The 22,163-nt window shown below is 41.9% G+C and overlaps 1 protein-coding gene across 1 annotated transcript in view; it reads right to left on the bottom strand.

The window, feature by feature from the left end:
- Positions 1-13,874, bottom strand: part of EPB41L4A (erythrocyte membrane protein band 4.1 like 4A) — a 256,160-nt gene extending 242,286 nt beyond the window's left edge. The window contains exon 1 of the mRNA XM_047090213.1: positions 13,501-13,874. Within this exon, the coding sequence (XP_046946169.1) occupies positions 13,501-13,599 (99 nt within the window). The 5' untranslated portion in view covers positions 13,600-13,874. The remainder of the gene's footprint in view (positions 1-13,500) is intronic.
- Positions 13,875-22,163: the final 8,289 nt, after the last annotated feature.

The raw sequence follows: 22,163 nt of genomic DNA on the forward strand, positions 1-22,163 counted from the left end.
GACTGGGTGGAACAATTCCGAACGTCCATGCCAGCCCTCTCTATTCTAAGTGAAATCCGGTCTGCTATAATTCACGCCATCTCTTATACATTCTCCCCCTGGTGTCTGCTGTGTTTTCTGGCAGCATCTTGGGGCTGCATGAAGTGAGGCCACGTGACCACACACAGGTTAGGTGCAGAGAATCAGACGGCTGAACTGTTGGGCAAAAGAATGAGTGGCTGGCAGGAAAAAACAATGACAGGTAGAAATGGGTTTGTGTGAAAAATTTGTCCTGCTATGGCATTACCTAGATTCTAGACACTTGAGGTGTTCTTCGCCAAGGAACTGCCTATCGCCAGCTTATCTGTTGGGATTTTTCAACTGTTTCAATATTACCAACTTTCAAAGTGTGCAATCCAGACACAACTGTAAAGCGTACCCGATGCCAGTTTCAATACCACTAGGATTTGCTACAATTGTCCTTAGTCATGGGGGATGTTAGTCTAATTCCATAAAGCCATAGTTGCCTCCTAGGCTTGAACCTGCACTCCTGCTAGGAATCCTAGAAGTTCAGGGTCAAAAGGACGTCACAAGGGTGAGGAGAGGGTATGTGTGTTCAGAAGTAGTCTTGAAACCATCTACATCATTTTCCTAGAAGGAAAACCTTGCACAGAACACTGCTCAGGGCAAATCTCTAGCAATCTCTCAGTATCTTTCAAGGTAACAGATAAAATCCACACACCTATTTAAATATTAGCTCATCTAACATGCTATACCTTCACCTATCAAAACTAACAAAATTGGGGCACCTGGGTGGTTCAGTCAGTTAAGCTGCTGACTCTTGATTTCAGCTCATGATCCCATGGTTCGTGAGTTTGAGCCTCACATCAGACTCTTCATTGACAGCATAGAGCCTACTCAGGATTCTCTCTCTGCCTCTCCCCGGCACCACTCACGTGTGCACTCACTCTTTTTCTCCCTCAAAATAAATAAACTTGAAAAACTAATATAATTATTCATAAAACATGCAAATACCCTTTTTCTAGTCCTCTATCAAGTGGTTTACAGAAAGAGTATACAAGAATCAAAGGCAAATCCTTTATACACAATGTAAATAGCAATAGTCAAAGGATGCACAGAACAGTTTTTGGAAATCTAAATATTCAACCAAGGTTTCAAGTTATAAAAGCAGTAGCTGCAACTTCACTAAAACAATCCTTCTATCAGCCCTTCAAATATGACAAATATTTACTGAGCACCACCATGTGCCTGACACCCTTCCAGATTCTTGAGGATTTTATAGTGGATAAAACAGACAATGTTTTATAGCCCACAGGAAGTTTACAGGATATTTTTTCAAAAGTATTACATATCAAATTTCTTTTGAAGGGAGTTCTCTGTGTCTCTTGGACTTAGATGCTGCTTCCTTCCCCAGATTAGGAAAGTTCTCAGCTATAATTTGTTCAAATAAACCTTCTGTCCCTTTCTCTCACTCTTCTGGAACTCCTATGATACGGGTATTATTTTGTTTCATGGAATCACTTAGCTCTCTAATTCTCCCTTCATGGTCTAATTTCCTATCCCTCTTTTTTTCAGCTTCATCATTTTCCATAATTTTATCTTCTATCTCACCTATTCTCTCCTCTGCTTCTTCCATCCTCACGGCCACTGTAGCTAGTTTATTTTGCATCTCATTTAGAGCATTTCTTATTTCATCATGACTATTTCTTAGGTCTTTGATCTCTGCAGCAATAGATTCTCTGCTGTCTTTTATGCTTTCCTCAAGCCCACTAATTAGTCTTGTGATTGTTATTCTAAATTCTTGTTTGGATATATTGTTTATATCTGTTTTGAGCAATTATCTGGCTGTCATTTCTTCCTGGATTTTCTTTTGAGGAGAATTCTTCCATTTCATCATTTTGGCTAGGTTTCTGTCTTTCACGTGTTTTAATAGCTTGTTGCATGTCCTGCACCTTCAAGTACTACTATATTAAAAAGGGGTCATAGACTGTCCAGGGTCTGGAACTTCAGGGAGTGTTTTTGGAGTATGTTGTGCGCTCTCTGTTGTTGCGTTTCCACTGCTCTATCCCACTGGTCAGTCCTCAAATTTGCTTTAACCTGGAGTGTTTCTTTGATAAATGACAAACACCTACCTTACCAAGGAACTAATAAAAGATGCATAAAAATAGGCATGTAAATCAATGGAACAGAATTGACAGTCCAGAAATTAATCTCCACGTTTATTGCCAATTGATTTTTTGGTAATAGTACCAAGACAATTCAATAAGAAAAAATAATCTTTCCAAAAACAAGCTAGGACAACTGGATACCCACAGATCTATCTATATCTATGAATCATGGACCTAAATGTAAGAACAAGGCTATAAAACCCTTAGCAGAAAACATAGGAGTAAATCTTCATGACCTTGTGTTAGGTGACAATTTCTCAGATATGACTCCAAAAGCACAGGAAACAAAAGAAAAAATAAACTGGGCTCCATCAAAATTAAAAGTTCTTGTACATGAAAGGACACTGTGAAGAAAGCAAAACAAAAACCCACAGAATGAGAGAAAACATTTCTAAATTAAATATCTGATAAGAGACTTGTATAAAGGACATATACATCCTTTTAAAAAAAAACTTTTATACTCAATGTTAAAAAGACAACCCAATTTCAGAATTTGGCAAAGAATAAACATCTCTCCAAAGAAGATATACAAATGGTCAATAAGCACATTAAAAGATGCCCAACTTCATTATTCACCAGGAAAATACAAATCAAAACCACAATGAGATAACACTTCACACACAATAGGATAGTTACAGTCAAAAATACATATTATAACAAGTGTTGGTGAGAATGTGGAGAAATTGGGAACCTTACACGTTGGTAGGAATGTAAAATGACACAACCATTATGGAAAACAGTTTGGCAGTTCCTCACAAATGTTACACCCATCAATTCCTAGGTATACATCCGAGAGAAATTAAAACCTATGTCCACATAAAAACTTGAACATGAATCTTCTCAGCAACATTATTATACTAGCCAAAGTCCATCAACTATTGGATGGATAAATAAAGCATATCCATACAGTAGAATATTATTCAGCAATAAAATGACATGAAATACTGATACATTAGGAATGAACCTTGAAAGCATTATGCAAAGTGAAGGAGCCAGTCACAAAAGACAACATACTACATGAACCCATTTCTATGAAATGTCCAGAGTGTGAAAATCTATATAGACAGAAAGACTAGTGGTTGCCTAGCTAGGGGGTGTGGGTGGGAAGGTTAGAAAGACATATGGAGTGGACTGCTACTAGGTATGAGGTCTCTTTCTGGAGTGATGAAATGTTCTAAAATTGCGGTAATGGTTGCACAACTCTGTGGATATATGAATTGCACACTTTAAATAGATGAATTGTATAGTGTGTGGTTTATATCTTAAAACTGTTTTTAAAAACTTAAATTAAGAAATTAAGCAGTCAAGCGGGTGCACTATTTGTACCCAGGGAACCTGGGCAGTAAAGAGTAGAAAGATGTCTTTGCTTCCTCAGGTTCATTCATTTATGTCAATCTAGAGGTATCTTTTCTTATTCATATTAACTCGTGGATACCTACTACTCCTTAGGAACTGGGCTTGACTGGAGATATCCCATAAAAAAGACTTAGTCGTCTCTCTCAAGGCTTTCCATCTCTAATACAACAGCTACCACTCATCAGGCACGGAACTAAGGGTTTCACATGCAGTATCTCAGAATAAGGTGGAAGGCCTACCCTAATTTTCAGATGAGGAAGCAGACTCAGAGAGGGTAAATGACTGGCCAAGTTTATAGCTTGAACAAATGGGAGGGAGACCCGAAGCCACATCTACCTAGACAAAGCCCATGCTCTCTTCACCTTACTATATTCCTCCCAGGGTGAGGTGGACAGGACAGCAGAGGAACTGCTGCAATGAAATGCGGGCTTGATCAGGATCAGAAGAGGGCCTCTCCTGTGCTACACCAAGGAGAAGTCTTCAGAAAAGGTCATTGCTCATTGAGGGCTGGGACTTCAATCAAACAAGAGGAAGCTGGGTAGGGCTTTACAGGCTGAGAAAAAGACACAGGCAGGGGAGAATGTGGAGCATTCAGACTTGGAAGCATCTCAGTCTGGCTACAATACAAAATAGGTATAAGGAAAAGGTGGGAGAAAGAACAGAGGGAGGTGAGTCCGATCACCAAAGGGCAGGAATGCTGCCCTGCGGCCACCATGAAGGAATTGAAACCTGAGCTGTAGGGGTCGAGATGAGAAAGACCACCCTACAGGTAATCACAAGGAGTTAATGCTAGAGACAAGGGCAGTGGTGAGAAGCCTTCTGCAACTGTCCAGCTGACACCTGAGACAGGTATAAACCACGGCAGGAGTAATGTGAGGAGGAGAAACAAATCTGGAAGATGTTCAGGAGTTGGGAATTCCAACGCCTGGACGGATGTGGAAATTTAAGGAGAGCATGTGTGCCAGAATCCTGACCCAAGGGATTGAGTGAACATTGTCATGGCCAACAACACCCACAACTCCCTCCTTCCTTCCTGACTGGGCCTCTCCCCCACGAGGTCACTTGCCTCAGGGAAACTGATTCCACCCCCACCCTGCCCCATGGAGGATACGGCACCCCAAAGGTTATCCCATTGCCATTATGGCTCAAGAACGACCACAAGACTCCTTCTGCTAAAAGGCACAAGGGGAAGTCTGCTGAGGGACTTCTGGAGGAAGTGTCTTCTCTCCTAAAAAATAGGCCATCTTGGGGCGCCTGGGTGGCGCAGTCGGTTAAGCGTCCGACTTCAGCCAGGTCACGATCTCGCGGTCCGTGAGTTCGAGCCCCGCGTCGGGCTCTGGGCTGATGGCTCAGAGCCTGGAGCCTGTTTCCGATTCTGTGTCTCCCTCTCTCTCTGCCCCTCCCCCGTTCATGCTCTGTCTCTCTCTGTCCCAAAAATAAATAAACGTTGAAAAAAAAAATTAAAAAAAAAATAGGCCATCTCTACTCCTATCTCACATACTGCCATGTACGATTATCATCTCCACAAACGTCTGCTACCACCTGCTGATGACACCCTCCCAAGATGTCAGAGCACAGAAGGGATGGAGAGAAGCTGGGGCCTTGATGTCATCAACCCACCCTCAACTCCTATCCTTGTCCCCAGAGTCCCTGATAGGTGAGCAAACAAATTTCCTCATATTAAAGCTGTTTGCAGTCGGATCTCTGTAACTATAAACCAAAGCATCTTAACTGGTAAAGACCAAGTGTGGTCTCATTCATCAAACTAGGCAGCACAGAAGGAGCAGGACTAGCGGGAGCAGAGGGGTAGTGATGATGGGCTTAAGCATCTTGTGTGATACCCAGTGGGCAATCAGAAGTAAAATTCAGGTGAGAGGAAGGAAGTCTGGCCTAGGGGTACAGATGTAGAGTTTCAGCCTTCCAGTGGTAGCTGAGGCAATGTGAGGAGAAACAGATCTGACAGATCACCTGTATATATGAATATCAACCACCCTATTCCCCAATTTCTAACACCCACCCACCCCCTCAGAGAGACAGCATCACTTTGGGCAGGAACAAGGGGTTAGATATCACAAACTGGAATTCACAAAGAAATTTATTAGCAAATAATAGATAGTGCATAATAATAACTATCATTTATTGAGCACCTTTTAATCCTATGTGCCTAAACTTTTTTCTCAAATTCTAGTCATCCAGCAGCTATCATGCCCCCCAACTTACAGATGAGGAAGCAGAGCCTAGTTCCAGGGAAGAGTCACGTGGCCAGTCACAAGCAGAGCAGGGTTTGAACACGGGATGGGGGTGGTGAGACGGGAGAGGCTGAAGGTGGTCACACAGCATCCAGGTTAGAAGCCTGATTCATGTGTGACACATGAGGGCCATGACTACATTGGGATCATTAAGTATGGTAGAGAAAAACCAGTTTTGACAAGTGATAGTTAAGGTGACAGAGGCTCCAAGACTGCCTCTCAAACTCAGCTCTGAATGAAGACCAAGGTGGGACCCAAAACTCAAACAGTCTTTGTTAGGCTAGCCCAGGAATCTGACCCTCTCTCGGGCCACTGTTTGTCTGGAAAGCTGTATTCTGGGACACCATCCCCACAATGCCAGGAACCCCTGGCATCATAAACTGTGCTTTCTCATGTTCTTACGCATGTCATTTCTAAATAGTCTGTTGCTACATTTGGTTCTGTCTTCGGTCTTGGTCGGCTAATTCCTCCCCCACTACCTGACCTTTTGGTTATTGTCCATGGGGGCTAGCACTCAGCACCTCTTGGTTTTCCTTGCCTGCCACCATCTCCCTTGTCCTAACTTCCTCTTGGCATCTCAATACCCTTAAAAACAAACTTCTCACACATTTGGAAGCCACTGCTAGGCCCTTTCATGTCTTCAGGATTATTATTAGGAAAGCCTCTGGCGGAGCCATCTCAGCCTTTGGGGAATCTCCTAAGCAAAATGTTTAGTTAGAGTAATGGATTAACAGTAGGCGGCACTAAGGAACAGTGGCTGTTCCACTTAAACAAACAAACAAGAACTACATACATGGCTCAGAGGATGCAAGAATGCAATCCACATTTTTTAGAATGGTACAGACTCACCAAAATGTAGTTAACAGGCTTTTCAAGTCATACACTAAACAGGCTGGTTCCTGACCTTAACGCACCTAGGCTATACCTAAACAAGTGATGCCTGGTCAATCTTAATACATGAAACTTAGAAACACATCTTGTGATGCAGAAGAAAATGGCAGTTACTCATTACAACCCAAAGCAGGCTGATGAGGAGCACTGAGGCTGAAATATTGCAGACAGCTCAGACAAAGCAGTCAATCCCAGAGAAGCTGGAGAGGCATGGTAAATCTGACCTCTGACTTGTCGTGTTTATATCTGGTCTGCAGAAAAATACACTGTGCATAGGAATTGAAAACTTATTTGTCATAAAAACCCAGTATTTGAGGCACCTGGGTAGGCTCAGTCATTTGGGTGTCTGACTCTTGATTTTGACTCAGGTCATGATCTCGCGGTTCATGACATTGAGCCCCGCATCGAGCTCTGCCCATGGAGCCTGCTTGGGATTCTCTCTCTCTCCCTCTGCCCCTCCCCTACTTATGCTCTCTCTCTCTCTCTCTCTCTGTCTCTCTCTCTCTCTCTCTCTGTCTCTCTCTCTCAAATAAATGAAACATTTTAAAAACATAATATTTAACTTTTGACACTGTCTGTGCCAGTAAGCCTTACAGCAGTGTCAGATGAGGTTTACGCAGCTTCAAGAGTAAAATGGGTGGCATGGCAAGATTAAAAATTACACAATGGCCCCTGATTGTGTAAACCCACACCGTGAAACCAACGGACTATGTCCTCACGTGGTGTACAGAATAGGAGACAAGAAAAAGTAACTAATGTGTGAGAATCTATCTTCCACTCTCGAAACATGCCCCTCTTCCAAAAGACTCAAGTTCTAAGTGGAAAGTTTCTTTATTTTAGAAATAAAGAAAGAGAGAGACGGAAAGACGGAATACTAACCTCTATGATACAAAAAAGGTATGATTCGGGTTTTCTGAAAAAGCCGCTCATCAGCTGTTCGGTGTGCTGCATACATTCAGTCCACAGCACCATCTCATTTTCCACCCATTATCAATATAAAAATTAGAGTATCTTGGCAACAGACTTTTCACAGTGAGGTTTACTTTATTCTGAGACCTTTTCTAGTAGAAATAAAATGGCAAAGGAACCTCATTATCCATAAGATTTTCAATGTGTCCTGTTCCAGCTGTAACATCACTCCTTTCAACTCTCTATTCAAACGACAGTTAATAAGCATCTATTGCATGAGGTGTGTAGCTCTAGCTGCTAGGGGACCACAGGTAGGGGCTCACAGGCTACCGGAGGAGACAGATGTATCCAGAAATAATGCTTGCAATGCGCTAAGTGCTATTACAGGGCATATGTGAGGCCAGGACTAGCACTTAAGTTTGCCTGGTCAGCCTGGGTTGAAGGCTTCCTGGCAAGTAGGACACTTGATTCAAGTCTTAAAGGATGAATCCAGAGGAGTGTGTACTTAGGGAAAGGTAAAAGGGTACACCACTCAGCAGGAATCCAGTGCCTAAAAAGGCACAAGAGTCTGGTACATTTGGGAAAGGGAACATTTCCGTGTACCCACAGACCAAGTCATTTGGGTAGGCATTCAGAACTGCTAAAGGTCTAGATAAGGTAGGGTGCTAATGCAAACAATGCAGTTTGGAATTTATGTCTTTTGCCCCTCAGGAGACATTTGGTAACAGCTGGGGATATTTTTGGTTGTCACAAATGGGCAAGAGGTGCTACGGGCATCTCGTGGGTAGAGGCTAGGAACACAGTTATCCCACAATGGACAGGAAAACCTCCCACAACAAAGAATTGTCTAGCCCTACACTGAGATACAACTTGACACAAACCATCAGAGAAGAGTTTCCCATTTTCTTTGTAAGTGTCTTAATAAAAATAACAAACTACTGTCCATCTGGCTGATCAAAAGAAGAGTCTGGACCTCTGTCTCTACTATTTAGATTTAACTTTATCACCACCTACTATGGTCAGAATGTTTGTGTGCCCCTAAAATCCATTATGTTGGAAACCTCACCCCCAAGGCATTAGGAGTTGGGGCCTTCAAGATTACTGCTCTTACAGAAGAGGGCCAAAAAAGCTCCACAGCCCCTTCTGCCATGTGAGGGTACACAAGAAGTTTTTCACCCAGAAAAAGGCCCTCACCTGACCATGCTGGACTATGAGAAATAAATTTCTTTTGTTTATAAGCCACCCAGTCTACAGTATGGATTATAGCAGCCCAAATGGATAAAGACACCACCCATGCTCAAGAGCAACAACAGCTCTGTATTATCATCATCATCATCATCATCATTATCATTATTATTGTTAGTAGACTATGTCCAACTTGGGGCTTGAACTCATGACCCCAAGATCAAGAGTCGCATGTTCCTACAACTGAGCCACCCAGGCACCCCCTAACAGCTCTGCATTAGTTGAAGTTTAGTTCAAAGTCAGTTCAAGTTTAGCATTACAGAATTCAAGAAAAATTATATTAACAGGACTAAAAAAAAGTGTGGTCCACCAAAAAACAAGGAAATTAGAAGCACTTGGAGAAGGACAGCCATTAGCTGCGAGAGCATTTACAGTTTGGGGATCTTGATAAGGCTGTATTGTAGAAATGCAATTTGCTAAGAAAGCAGAACTTATGTACTCTCAACAATAACAAAAAGGTAATTTATGTGAAGTAATGGATGTGTTCATTACCTCAGTGGTGGGATGGTGGGAATCCTTTCACAACTTATATTCTACAAAATCATGTTGTACACTTTAATTTCATTTGTCAATTATACCTTAGTAAAGCTGAAAACAGTTTGAATAATTTTAAAAACAAAAAAGAATTTTTGAAGGAGGATTAATATAGGAGTCCATCTTAAACAGACACAACATGGACATTCTATTTGAATTTCAGAATGAAGATGCAGTGTCAGTGAGGGCTACATCTAACCCAGTCACATCTAATTTACCAACCAATCAAGATCCACAGCCAATCTCACATTAACAGTAATGTTGGTGTACGATTACTTGCTTCATCTTACGTTTATCAGGTCCCTGACTCTGTATCTTATGAAGCTGATGTTAAAAGATACAGGTATTCACCTATATACTTAATATGATTTATGAACCACTACTGCTTTTCACTGTCTTCTTAATCTTCTTAGGCGTTTTCCTCGCCAGTCCAAATGGAGTAAAAATTATAATTCTCGGTAACCGAGATGCATATAATTTAAGTCTCCACTTTCTGTTTTTCTAGTTTATTAGGAAGTTTCTGATTGAAGCATCAAAACTGACTCACAATATTCCCTCAGAAACCTCAGGATGATTAGGAAGTAACTTCATTTAAAAGTTAATGGGTAAACTGTACCCTTCAAATGTGTGAAATTGTATATCTCAATAATGCCTTTTAAAAAGTTAATGGAATTTCCATCTTGCTGTCATATTGGTTTCATTAATTTAGTCAAATACAACAAGAGAAAAATGAGCACCTCAGTGTTTATTACATTACTGCTCAGAGCACGACAGCCTCCCTGAAACAAAAATATTAATCCAGTTCATATTTGTAGCAGCAACTTTGAGGACTAAATTTCTAATCAAACCTTGTGATTTGTTTTTCCCTGAAAATCTTTTGCTAATCAAATGTCAACTTACACCAGTAGTTTGAGCCACAAATTTTGCTCTCTCAGACAACAAAAAGAAAGATCCTTACTTCCCCCAGCACAGAGAGCGACAAAGGACGTAACAAAAGTTTCCCTGAGCAAACATTGCTCTAAAAAACCAAAAGACCAACCACAGCAGAAATGCTTACTTAAATAAACAACAGAGATAGCAGCATAGAACAAATAGCTAAAAGCTATTGTGTGGGGGTCAACACACCACCAATAGCTTTCAGTTTATATAAACCTTATTTATAAGATTCTTATAAATCTTAGATAGGGCTCAAACTGCATGCCAAAGACTTCCAGCTTGTCAAGGTGAGGTTACCTCTAAAAAAAAAAGAAGCAAATTTCTCCATAATGTTAGTATGAATATGAATACAAATATATTATGTTTTTAATAGAAAATTATTTTCCATTTAATTGCTATTCATCTTGACATAGAAGACATGTAACCATCGTCTCAAGGCTGAAGTGCCTTTCCATGGGAACAAACACATCAATTTTTTTTCTTGTTGATGAAAGACTTTGATCTAAGTTGCAGAAAATCACTTCATAACTAACTTTGTAATGTGGCGCTTAAACAAATCCAGAAAGTGTTTTTCAAAATGGCACACAGAAAATATGTTTTACCACGCTTCTCTATTTCTTCTACTTAAATTTACTATAATTAATCTTTTTCTAAACTCACAATACATTATTATAACAGCAATACAAGCAAATTCTTAAGTGATTATTTAATAATCAGTAAAATTCCTTCCATGAAGGAATGAAATAGGTAAGTAATTTTAATGCAAAATTAATGGTCTTTATTTCATTTGAGATAGAACATGGAAAAGGGTCATCTCAAAATGTTAGAAAATACTTTTTAAAAACAAAAAGATTTTTCTATTTTAATTTCAGGAGGGAAATGGGCTAATTGATGTCATATGCTTAATTTTGACTTTAATGATAATAAAAGTTTTCAAATGTACTTTTCCAAGGGGAAACACCATTATAGTTATTGGCTATTTCATTTAGATTTTAGTTTACTATTTCACTCATAGCTAAAGGAGTTAAAAAGAAAACGCGATGTACAGAATAATAATATACACATATCCATTCAACGTTTGAATACCATCTACACGTGAGATGCTGTTCGTACATTATTCCATTTATAAATACACATATGTGTTTAATTTAGTACATACCACAAGTAGATAGGTGCTTAACACATGCATTTCATGGTAGCCTGGTAGTTACAGATAATGTGGTTAACTTCAGCAGACAACATCTGTGTTACACATATGGCCATCAAAATAATTGTGGCATGCTTTTGTGACACTGAAAGAGGCCAAGCCTGTTGCAAAATGATTACTTCCAACAAAAGCCTGCTTAAATTATTGTTTAGTTAAATGGCACATATCCAAAATAACAGCATTATAAAGTTGCTATTGCCTTTGAATCACTCACCAATTTTCAACGTATTTGTAAAACAAGATAAGCACCATCAGGTTATAAAAAGCAATTATGGATCAGGATTTTTTATTCATGTTTCTTTGACAAAATTATTCCATTTGATCCCGAGTCTTGGCTGCTCTCTTGACAGAATAATGTACATGCTCCACAGCTGACAGGGATATGGCTTTCATGATTAAATAGGAAGCTCACACTCCAGATGACTTTATAGACTTTGCACTTCAGAAAGATTTCTTTGTTGGTTTAGTATCAGATCATCCGTTATCTTTTTCTAATAGTTTCTTTCCCCAAGCCAAAGAGAATCTATGTATTATCAAAAATTTATGTTTTTTTTTTATTTTTGCTTATTTGCACAGTACACCAAAGAATGTTACATCATCTTGAAAAGGTCTTTTCCTGATTTCATGGGGGTGGAGGGGTGGAACATAAAGAAAAGGTGAAAATATAAAATATGAAACACCCTTTTCCAAGAGTCTTTTCCTGGCTTTTAAAGGAAACACCAAACGAGAATCTGATTGACTTTTGCTTTTTATAATTACTGGAAAACAACTGCTCAAAACAATTTCCTAAAGGAAGGGTTAACTTTATCTTGTGACTTTAATTGATCATTTTTGCCCCCACCCCCATCTCCAGCAGAAGAACGACACCTGTGAAATTAGAATTCTGTACACCAAGAATGGTAACATCAAAGCTGAAGCTTTTAGCCAGGAACAGTTACTCTGGAGTGCATAAAGCTATGTAAAAACTCATTCACACAAGGAAATGACCAGGGCCTACGCCATTAGGATTAACTTCTGACATACAAGACTAGAAGAGGATACTGGCAGCTTGAACTTCTTTCTCAGACCTCCAGCATTACCAGGATGGAGAGTGGGGGACAATAGCGGGGGGGGGGGGGGGGCGGTAGCCCCTCACCAGACTCAGCTGCTAAGGTTACTTAAAAAGCTCCCGTGATTTAAATACGGAGAAAGAGAAACAAAACATTCTGAATTCCGATCACCTTTTGGTAACTACGTGCTTGCAAGAGCAAAACAAGCGCGCAGGCGCGTCGGTCAGGTTGTCAACCATAAACATAAGAACTCTTCAAAATTAAGGAAGTGGATCTCTGCAATCTCCCACAGCCTTTTTGTTTGGGTTCTCTAGGTTAATAGTAGTGGTTCCATTTTAATGACCTACAGACAGGCGCAAAGTTATTTACCGAGTCGCTTTGAGAGATGTTTACTTAAATATGGGGATAAAACCAGTTCGCTTGTGGAACTGGAAATTACCTTCCGTCCAAACGTAGCATTACTCATCTACAAACCCAGGGAACACAATCACAGCCACCCAGTAAATGTGTTTCTGCGAGTCAACTAGATTACTTCCCCAATGACACTAACAGAAAAAAGCCTCAACAAAGCCACGGGAAATCGTGCCTTCAACACTGTATTCAGCCTGTATATTCAGGTTTGCGCGTCTTTGGAGCTGCGGGGGCCTTAGATGCTTTTGGAGGAAACCGGTCCCGGGAAGAGTTTGGGTCTCAGTTGCAGGACTGTGGGTTGCAGCTGAGAGTCGATGAGCGAACACCCTTTGAGACGTGAAACTTACTTCCCTTTATGAAGGGACTCGAAGTGAATCCACCCCGACACGTCCACACTCCACCTGAGCGCAGGGCAGCTGCGGCTCCTTCCCACCGCGCAGAGAGCAGTCGCCGGCCGAGACCCGTGACAGCCCTCAGACAAAGCCTAGGACCCCCGCGCCCGCCCGGCTGCCGATCCCCGGAACACGCCCCCGGCCCGCGCCTACCTTGATGCCCTGCTGCTGGGTGGTGAGGGTTAACTTGGATTCATTCAGAAGCAAAACTTCGCAGTAAAATTCTTCTGGAACAGCGCAGAAGCAGCCCATGTTGACTGTGGCCGTCTCCAGCCAGGAGAGAAAGCTGCGACCCAGGCGCCGAGCCGCCCCCTCCCCTCAAGCGCGAGGCATTAATTTATTGTCCGCGCCGGGGCCAGGGCGAGGGGACCGGTTCCCGGCGAGGTCCAGGGCCTCGCGGACGAGCCGCCCGGCGCCGGCTGGAGGGAAGGAGGGCGGAGAAGCCCGGGAGTCAGCGCCCGGGAGCCGCCGGGGAAGCGCCGGCGGAACTGAGCACAGAGGGCGGCGGCGCGTCCCCGCGCATCCTGCGGCTCGGGCTCCTCCGAAGGCGGGGGCGCCGCGGCCCCTCCCGCAGTCCTGGGGACGACAAAAGTCGTCTGGCAATGGGGGCAAGAAGCAAGAAAAGGGAGGAATGCGAGCTCGAGGCCCTCCCCAGACGAGGAAGCCCTTGGGAGCTGTGCAGCCCCCTCCGCCTGTCCCCGGCCGGAGTGCTACCGAGACACCCGGCCTCCTTCCCCTGCGGAGTCCCCGGAGGGCTCCCACTTCCAGCTCCGACCCCACCCCGCAGCCCCCAGTCCGATCCGCCGACTGGGGAACACTCGGCTGTTCCTTTGTGTCAGGGGTACCCGCGACGTCCCAGTCCCACGGCAGGGCCAGTGGCGAGGATCGTCACTCAGTCTACCTCGGCCACCCGGAACCCCGAGAAGTATTGGAAAGGGCAGCGGGCTCCTTACCAAGACCGGCGAGTTCAAGTCAGCTCGTGGCGGGACGCGGCTCCCGTCTGGGGACCGTGGAACTCATCACGGGGGGTTGCGTGTGCCTAAGTTCAAGCTGGCCCTCCGAGAACGCCTTTGCTGCGGCGGCGGAGCGCTGCTCCTCCGGGATTTTCAGAGAACTGGGGAGTCAGAGGGCTTGCGGGCGCGCCGGCGGGCGGAGAAGCGGGCGCCCAGGCTGGGAACGCGCTGGCGGGCGGGTGGGGGTGTGCCCTGGGCGCGCAGGCCGCGGCGGCTCCCGGGAAAGTTCTCTTGGCTGCGCGAGGGGTGGCGCCCCGGGCGGGAGCAGCCCAGGTGCAGCTGGGCCGGGCCCGAGTGTCTGCAGAGAGCCCTGGAACGAAGCTGGGGCCCAAGAGGCCGGGAAGGGGCGCCCCTTCCGGGCGGGGTCTCGGCTGAGAGCGGAAGGCGGAGCGGAGGTGGTCCAACGGCGAGGTGCGGGCAGGTCCGCACCGGAACCCGCGCGCACCACCCCGGCCGCTCGGCTGTTCGGAGCCCTGGTTCTGATTGCTGTAGCCGTTTCCCGGGGAGACGGAAGGTTGGCTCTAGGAAGGCCGGGCGCAGTTCTCCTCGGACCCTGGCGTTCGGCGCTCCCAGTCCCACGCCCTCCGCACGGCGGGTCGTGTCCAGGAGTGGCGGGCACAATAGCTCTGAGGCTGCAGTGACCCCTGGTGGGTCCTCGAGTCCGTGCACAAGCAGCCGAGGCTGAGCGCAGGATGAGGCCGGGTCCCGCTGGACTTCGGAGCAGGTGCAGTCGGTGCTCTCCAGCTGGGAACCAGCAGCGAGTTAATGCGAGCCGAGAGGACGTGGGCCGGGGTTGACGGTAGGCCTCCCAGAAAACTTCCCTACTTTATATATATTGAGTGTTAGAGCAAGAGCTTTGGCATCAAACATAGTTTTGAGTTCCCTCCTCTACCACTTACAAGCTAAGTGGTCAAAACTCACAAAATTTGCTTAAAACCTAGGACATTAGTAACTTAAAAAAAAATTTTTTTAAGAAAAAAAAACCGAGTAGAATGGAAATGAACAATTTGCAACTTTAGAAGGAGTTTCCTTCCATAGTGATTTTCCACAAAGGACCTTCTAAGGCTTCTCCTTTCCTGATATCTCAGCCCCTTCTAAACATGAATTACCACAATCCCCAAAGTGCAATAGATAAACCCTCATGTTTAATGCGAATTTTACCTAAAGCTAAGAACCAAACCCTGTTGTATCTTCCAAGCCTTCTGTGAAATTGAAGCAGGTTTTGAATTCCTAATCAAATTCTGTGTCCAACTTTGGGCTGTACTGTCAATGTTTTGCCTGACATGAGCCAACACATTATTTTGAATTTTAGCGTCTTTACCTCAGGAGGCTTTTCTGTAACAGAACGTTCCTGACATAAATTACCAAATGTGATTGAAAGGCTTCATAACAGACTTCCATTCTTTACCACAATATCCAATAGGGTCACCTGTGCTTGCAAAAACAAAAGATAAAGTCCAAGTTGCAATGACTTGTTTTCCAGTTTAGAGTTTTGTTGCTACCTGTTTTATGCCCTTTGACTTTGTTTTGTTCTGGTTTTACCGCCAGTGGTAGTGGAAAGGCTGGGGGTTTGAGGTGGGGACAAGGATTCTGTTCCAGGCCCCTCAGGAGGGAAAGTACAAAGCTGTGAAGTCTCTTACATATGACAGCCCTTTCTGAGTGAGGCATTTTCTTTTCCATTTCTTCGTGAGAGATTGAAGAAAAGAAAAAAAAATCTAACACAAAATTGGAGTGTCCTAGAGATAATAGGAAGATCCCACGTGTTGTTTTCTTTTTTTAAAACAGCCTTATTGAGCTATAATTGGCATACAGTAAACTGCATATATTTAAAGTTTATAGTTTGATAAGTTTGACATATGCATACGTGAAACCACTGCTACAATCAAGATAGCAAAGTATTCATCACCCCTAAAGTTTCCTCCTGTACCTTTATAATTTTTCTCTCTCATTCCTCACCACATCTCACCTGCCAGGCAACCACAGATCTGCTTTCTGTCAGTATAGCTTCTCTGCATTTTCTAGACTTTTCTATAAATAGGATAATAGTGCCAGCTTTTTTTTTTTTAATCTGGTCTGTTTTCATTCAGCATAATTGAGATTTATCCATGTTGTTGTATATATCAGCTGTTCATTCATTTGTATTGCTCAGTAGTATTCCTTAGTATGTATAAACCACAATTTGTTTATCCATTCATTTGTGTGCTTTTCAGTTTTTTACTATTAGAAATAATACAAGTATTACAAATCCTGAGGCTATAAGGATTGTACCAGTCAGCTCAGGCCACCATAACAAACTGCCACAGGCTGGGTGGCTTAGACAACAGACACTTACTTTCTTATAGTTATGGAAGCTGGCAGTCCAAAATCAGGGTGCCATCATGGTTGCTTACTGGTAAAACCTTTCTTCCTGGTTTATACATGCCTGCCATCCCACTGGGTGCTCACATGACCTCCTCTTTGTTGGGAAGCATGATAGTTAGCACAAGCCTACAGTGTCTCTTCTTATAAGGACACTAAACCTATTATATCAAGACCCCACCCTTATGACCTCTTTTAACCTTAATTACTTCATTATAGGTCCTACCTCCAAATATAGTCACATTGGGGGTTAGAGCTTCAACATGTATATTTGGAGGGGACATAGTTCAGACCATAGTGAGGATCCCTGTCTTTGTATGGACATGTGGTTTTATTTCTCTTGAAATAAAAAAGGGTAGACTAGTTGGATCATAAGATCTACAAATGGCAAATGAGCACATGAAAAGATGTTCAGCGTCATTAAGGAGATGTAAATTAAAATCACCATAAGGCACCACTACAGACCTTATAGAATGGCTACCATACCACCATACCAGTATCAGTAAGGATGCAGAACAATTTGAATTCTCATACACTGCTAGTACAGATTAAGATGGTACAATCACTCTGGGTAACACTTTGACAGTTTCTGAAAAAGTTGTATATAGACCTTCCACAGGATTTTGGAGGAGGACTTTCTCTGCCTAGCCAAAGAAATAAATTAACAAGATACTATTCAAACACATTTTTCCCCAGGAAAATAGTATAGTTTTCAACATGTGCATAACATAATACAGCCAATTTAAAGCCTTGTGCCAAAGCCTTTGATCTCTTTTCAGAGATTTTTAAGAAAAATACTTTCTTTGGTCAAGATGACATTTTGTCATAATAAGCCTATGTAGATGAGTCAAATGACAAACAAGTTCATAGTAGATATAATATTATGGAAATATGTAGACCATCTGTGAAGGACTGCAGGAACTTCCATCCTGGAAAAAGCAATTTCACTCTACATGGAGCAAGCTCCCACCCCTTGCTGAAACATGCGCTGCAAAATGCCAGACAGAATTCTTTTTAAAGCACCATATTCCTTTTAGGAAGATGTCTTTAAACAGTCTATGTCTTTCATCATCCTTTTTAATTTTACATTTTCCAAACTTCAGAAAGTTAACTGTGATTTGCAAAAGGAAAAAACACCATATAAAACACTGACAGTAAATAATTTAATTACTTAACTACCCGAAGGCAATGCAGCAGAATCACCAGGAAGACTTATTAAAACACAGATTGCTGGCCCCGCCCCCAGAGTTTCAGATCCAGTACCTGTGAAGTAGGGCCTGAAACTCTGCATTTTTAACAGATTCTCAGGTGATGCTTATGGTGCTGGTTTGAGAACCACTGCTCTAGAGCTTATCTCTCCAATAAATAATAAAAGTTGGTCCTAATTACCTATAAATAATTTTTTCAAAGGGGGTGTCTCATTCTGTACCTCCCTGTCAATCTATCCCATTCATCAAAATAATGCCTGTCAAGGAAAAGAGTATTGAAGACCCTGCCAAGTGGCTATATCAGAAAGAGTAGTTTTTAAGGAAGATAGAAATCCCTGTTTTAGTTTTTGACATACTGCTGCCTATTCTATTTGAACACCTTGCTCATTTTTCTTTCTAATATAGTATGTGCTCAGGCACATCCCGTTTTTAAGACCATCCTGCCTTCTGACTCACTTCATATATATGTCGCTAACCAGCCATTCTCTTCTCCTAAAGCCTTAGATCCCATTTACTGAAATGCCTCAAGGGTGTTACACACATTTCAAGAGAAGTCATCTCCTAAAACAACAGTCTAATCTGTTTCTTCATCTTTGTGATCTCCATATAAATGTTCTTTGGGGTTTACTGAAAATCCTTATTTTGCAGTTTTTAATCCTTGTTGGTGAATGCAGTGATATGGTTTGTATTTAGTTTGAATGGTTTGGAACTTTCACTTTGAAAATACCCTAGTTTCCCTTTCACTGTTCATATATATGCTATTTAAAAAAAAAATGGGAGCGGGAAAGCTAGTTGATAAGTCTAGTCCCATTGGAGACTTTTTTTTTTTTTTTTTTTAGTTTTTTAAACAACCGATTAACATTCTTTGCCTATTGGATTGAGAGAGATCCCAAGATGGCCAATAGTGGGTAAAAAGGGCACTTCGATACATTGTTGGTGGGGTTGTAAATTGATTCAGGCTCTCTGGAGTGCAATCTGTCATAAATACAATAATTTAAATATGTGTACACTTTAAACCAGAAATTCAACATCTAGGAATTTAGAGATTTACTACAGCATGTTTATAATATTAACACTCTTTAAACAACCCACATGCTCAATAATAGGGAGTTGTTATATTAATTCTAGTGGATGTGTCTAATAGAATTTCCAGCAGCTATTAGAAAAGATGAAATGGATGTATATAAACTGACATGGAAAGTTATCCAAGGTACACAGTGAGGTTAAAAAAAAAAAAAAAACAGCTTATATAATAGTGCATATAGAAAGGTCCATTTTTGTTTTTTAAAGAAAGTTTGGATTTTTTCACAATGAGCATTAGTTTAAATGAAAATAGATTTTTTTATATTAAGTAAAAGAATGTCATTAGTGGTTAACAAAATTAACCTTCTTTTAAAAATGAACTACTTTTTTTTGAGGCACCTGAGTTGCTCAGTCAGTTGAGCGTCCTACTTCAGCTCAGGTCATGATCTCTCAGTCCATGAGTTCAAGGCCCACATCAGGCTCTGTGTTGACAGCTCAGGGCCTGGAGCCTGCTTTGGATTCTGTGTCACCCTCTCTCCCTCTCTATCTGCCCTACCCCCCTCCCCCCGTTCACACTGTCTCTCTAAAAATAAATAAACATTAAAAAAATTTCTTTTTAAATGAACTACTTTTCTAGGTTCTAACCTGGACTCTAATGACTATTTTACCTGCTTCGTATATTCTTGTTCATACCCTGAATAAAGCATATCAGGTTAATTTCATTAACATCAATTTAATGACATGGATATTTATCCACCTATAGAAATTTGAGGAAAGAATGGGGAAATTAGCTTTAGTTATCCCAGATTTTTTTGATTTTAGGTCTAACTAGCCACATGATCTTAAAGAAGTCCCATCATCTATGCCTCAGAATGTTCTTCTACAAAGGACCTGGGGCTTGTATTCTGGTGCTTCTAGATCTTCATGCCCAGCATGCTGCTTTCCCATCCCTTTCTTCTGGAAACAACACATTGCCTTCTTGTAAGGGTGGTATCCCAGGGAAGGAACAACCCAGTATAACATCTGGCAAAAAAAAAAAAAAAAAAATCTGAAGAAGTTGAGCTCTGAACTCAATGTCTGGCCTTCTTATTCTGGCATTAAGAAGTTGCCAAGGAAAACTGAAAACAGTCATTCACTCCAGGGAGGGAACATGGATGGTTGGTGGACAAGAACAAAGTAGAGACTTACCATTTTTTTACGTTCCGCTCTGTACATTTGGAATTTTGAATCCTATTATTCTGTACATGTATTACCTAGTTAGTACATAAATAAATATTTTTAAATAATTTTTTTAACGTTTATTCATTTTTGAGACAGAGAGAGACAGAGCATGAACAGGGGAGGGGCAGAGAGAGAGGGAGACACAGAATCTGAAACAGGCTTCAGGCTCTGAGCTGTCAGCACAGAGCCCGACGCGGGGCTCGAACTCACGGATCGTGAGATCATGACCTGAGCCGAAGTCGGACGCTTAACCGACCAAGCCACCCAGGCGCCCCTAAATAATTTTTTAAAAAATGAAGTGTAGTTTATTATCTCATTTCCTTGTATGGGCATGCATAGAATAAGGACTAGATTTATGTATGTGAAAATATCAACAGGGGTGCCTGCATGGCTCAGTCGGTTAAGCCTCTGACTTTGGCTCAGATCATGATCTCACAGTTCGTAGGTTCAACCCCACATCTGTCTCTGTGCTAACAGTTTAGAGCCTGCTTCAAATTCTCTCTCTCTCTCTCTCTCTGCCCCTCCCCTGCTCGTGCTGTGTCTCTGTCTCTCAAAAATAAATAAATGTTAAAAAAAAAAGTTAAAAAAATATGAACAGCAATTATCTCTGTCAAAGTGTGAGTGAATTTTGTCTTCTTTTCTATGATTTTGTTTATTTTTTATAAATTTTCTTCCATGAATATTACTCCTATGGCCAGATAAGGTTTTGTTTTTTATTTTAAGCATTAATTACATAAAATAAAAAATGTAAACTAAAGAACAAAATGGGGACAAATTAGTACACCAAAACAAAGGGGAAGCCATAAAATCTCCATTAGCAACCATGTCACCTGACACAGGCAAGTGCTGAGTAGATGGCCTATGAATCACTCACTTCAGCCCCTGAATCCTCATGCCTTCTCTCACTGTGAGCTGTTTTCTCAGCTTAAAGCCCCCCTCTTCCTAAAACCCTCCTCTCTCAAAACCCCCACCTGCTCCCCCGCTTTCATCCATTTGCTGCTGAGGGATCCACTTTGCTCTTCCTTCTCCATGGAGCTCCCTTGACTCCCAAGTTTGTTTTGGGTCCCCATCCAATCTGCATTATTACTACCCCCTTACCCGATTGTAGTTCCTGAAATCAGGACCATGTTTGGCTTGATCACTTTTGTTTCCCAAGCATCTGTTACAGTGCTTGACATAGACTCTCAATAAATATGTGTTGAATGAATGAGATTACTTGTACAGGCTTTGTTTCTGGCATGCTACATGCACATTTCTTTTGAGCACTGTCACCTGGGCTCTATCTTGATTCTGTTCTAAAAAACTCTTACTTTCCCAGCTATCCATCTTCTTAACCAAAAGCAACTTTTGCTAATGTGGTAATAAAGAGTTGGAGTAAGCATATAACCATTGCTATATACTGAAATGTGCATGTTAGCCTAATGGGTTCTCATTGCCCTGTACATCACTGGGTTCTTTGGTTGGCACTTAGATATCTGAAGTGTTATGAGATAGTTCCTTATTTTCTGTAGAAATTAACTTGGATGAGCAATTATGGCAATAGTAAACACTTTAGACCTTGGTGCAAACTTACAGACCAGAGTTTGCACTCAAGTTGTAGTGAATAAATACTGAATGCTATTAGAAGTTGCACTTGAGCTGATAACCAAGATATAGTGATAAAAGAGTTGCAGTAATCTGTTCCTTTAGAAGGCTGTGTTGAGTTGCCTAAAATGAAAAGCAATCTCTATCTAATAATTCATTCAGTCTGGGTTTAGAGCATGCTTTATTGATATTATATAGTTATTGTCGGTGACATTATGAAACAGCAGCAAGTCATACAATTACATAGGACCTGTAGCATATGAAATCTGGAAGAACTTTTAATGATCACATAATCCCACCCACTAATTATTTTACAGATGAAGACTGAAACACAAAGAAATGAAGTATATAGCTCTTGGCAGAGTTGAGTTTGACCACAAGACTCCTGCCCTTAAGTCTTAATTAATTA

This window comes from Lynx rufus, unplaced genomic scaffold (genome assembly GCF_022079265.1).
Source record: "Lynx rufus isolate CCGP_SWC_20201006 ecotype Redwood Valley unplaced genomic scaffold, mLynRuf1.p SCAF_1, whole genome shotgun sequence".
In the NCBI taxonomy this organism is placed as follows: Eukaryota; Metazoa; Chordata; class Mammalia; order Carnivora; family Felidae; genus Lynx; species Lynx rufus.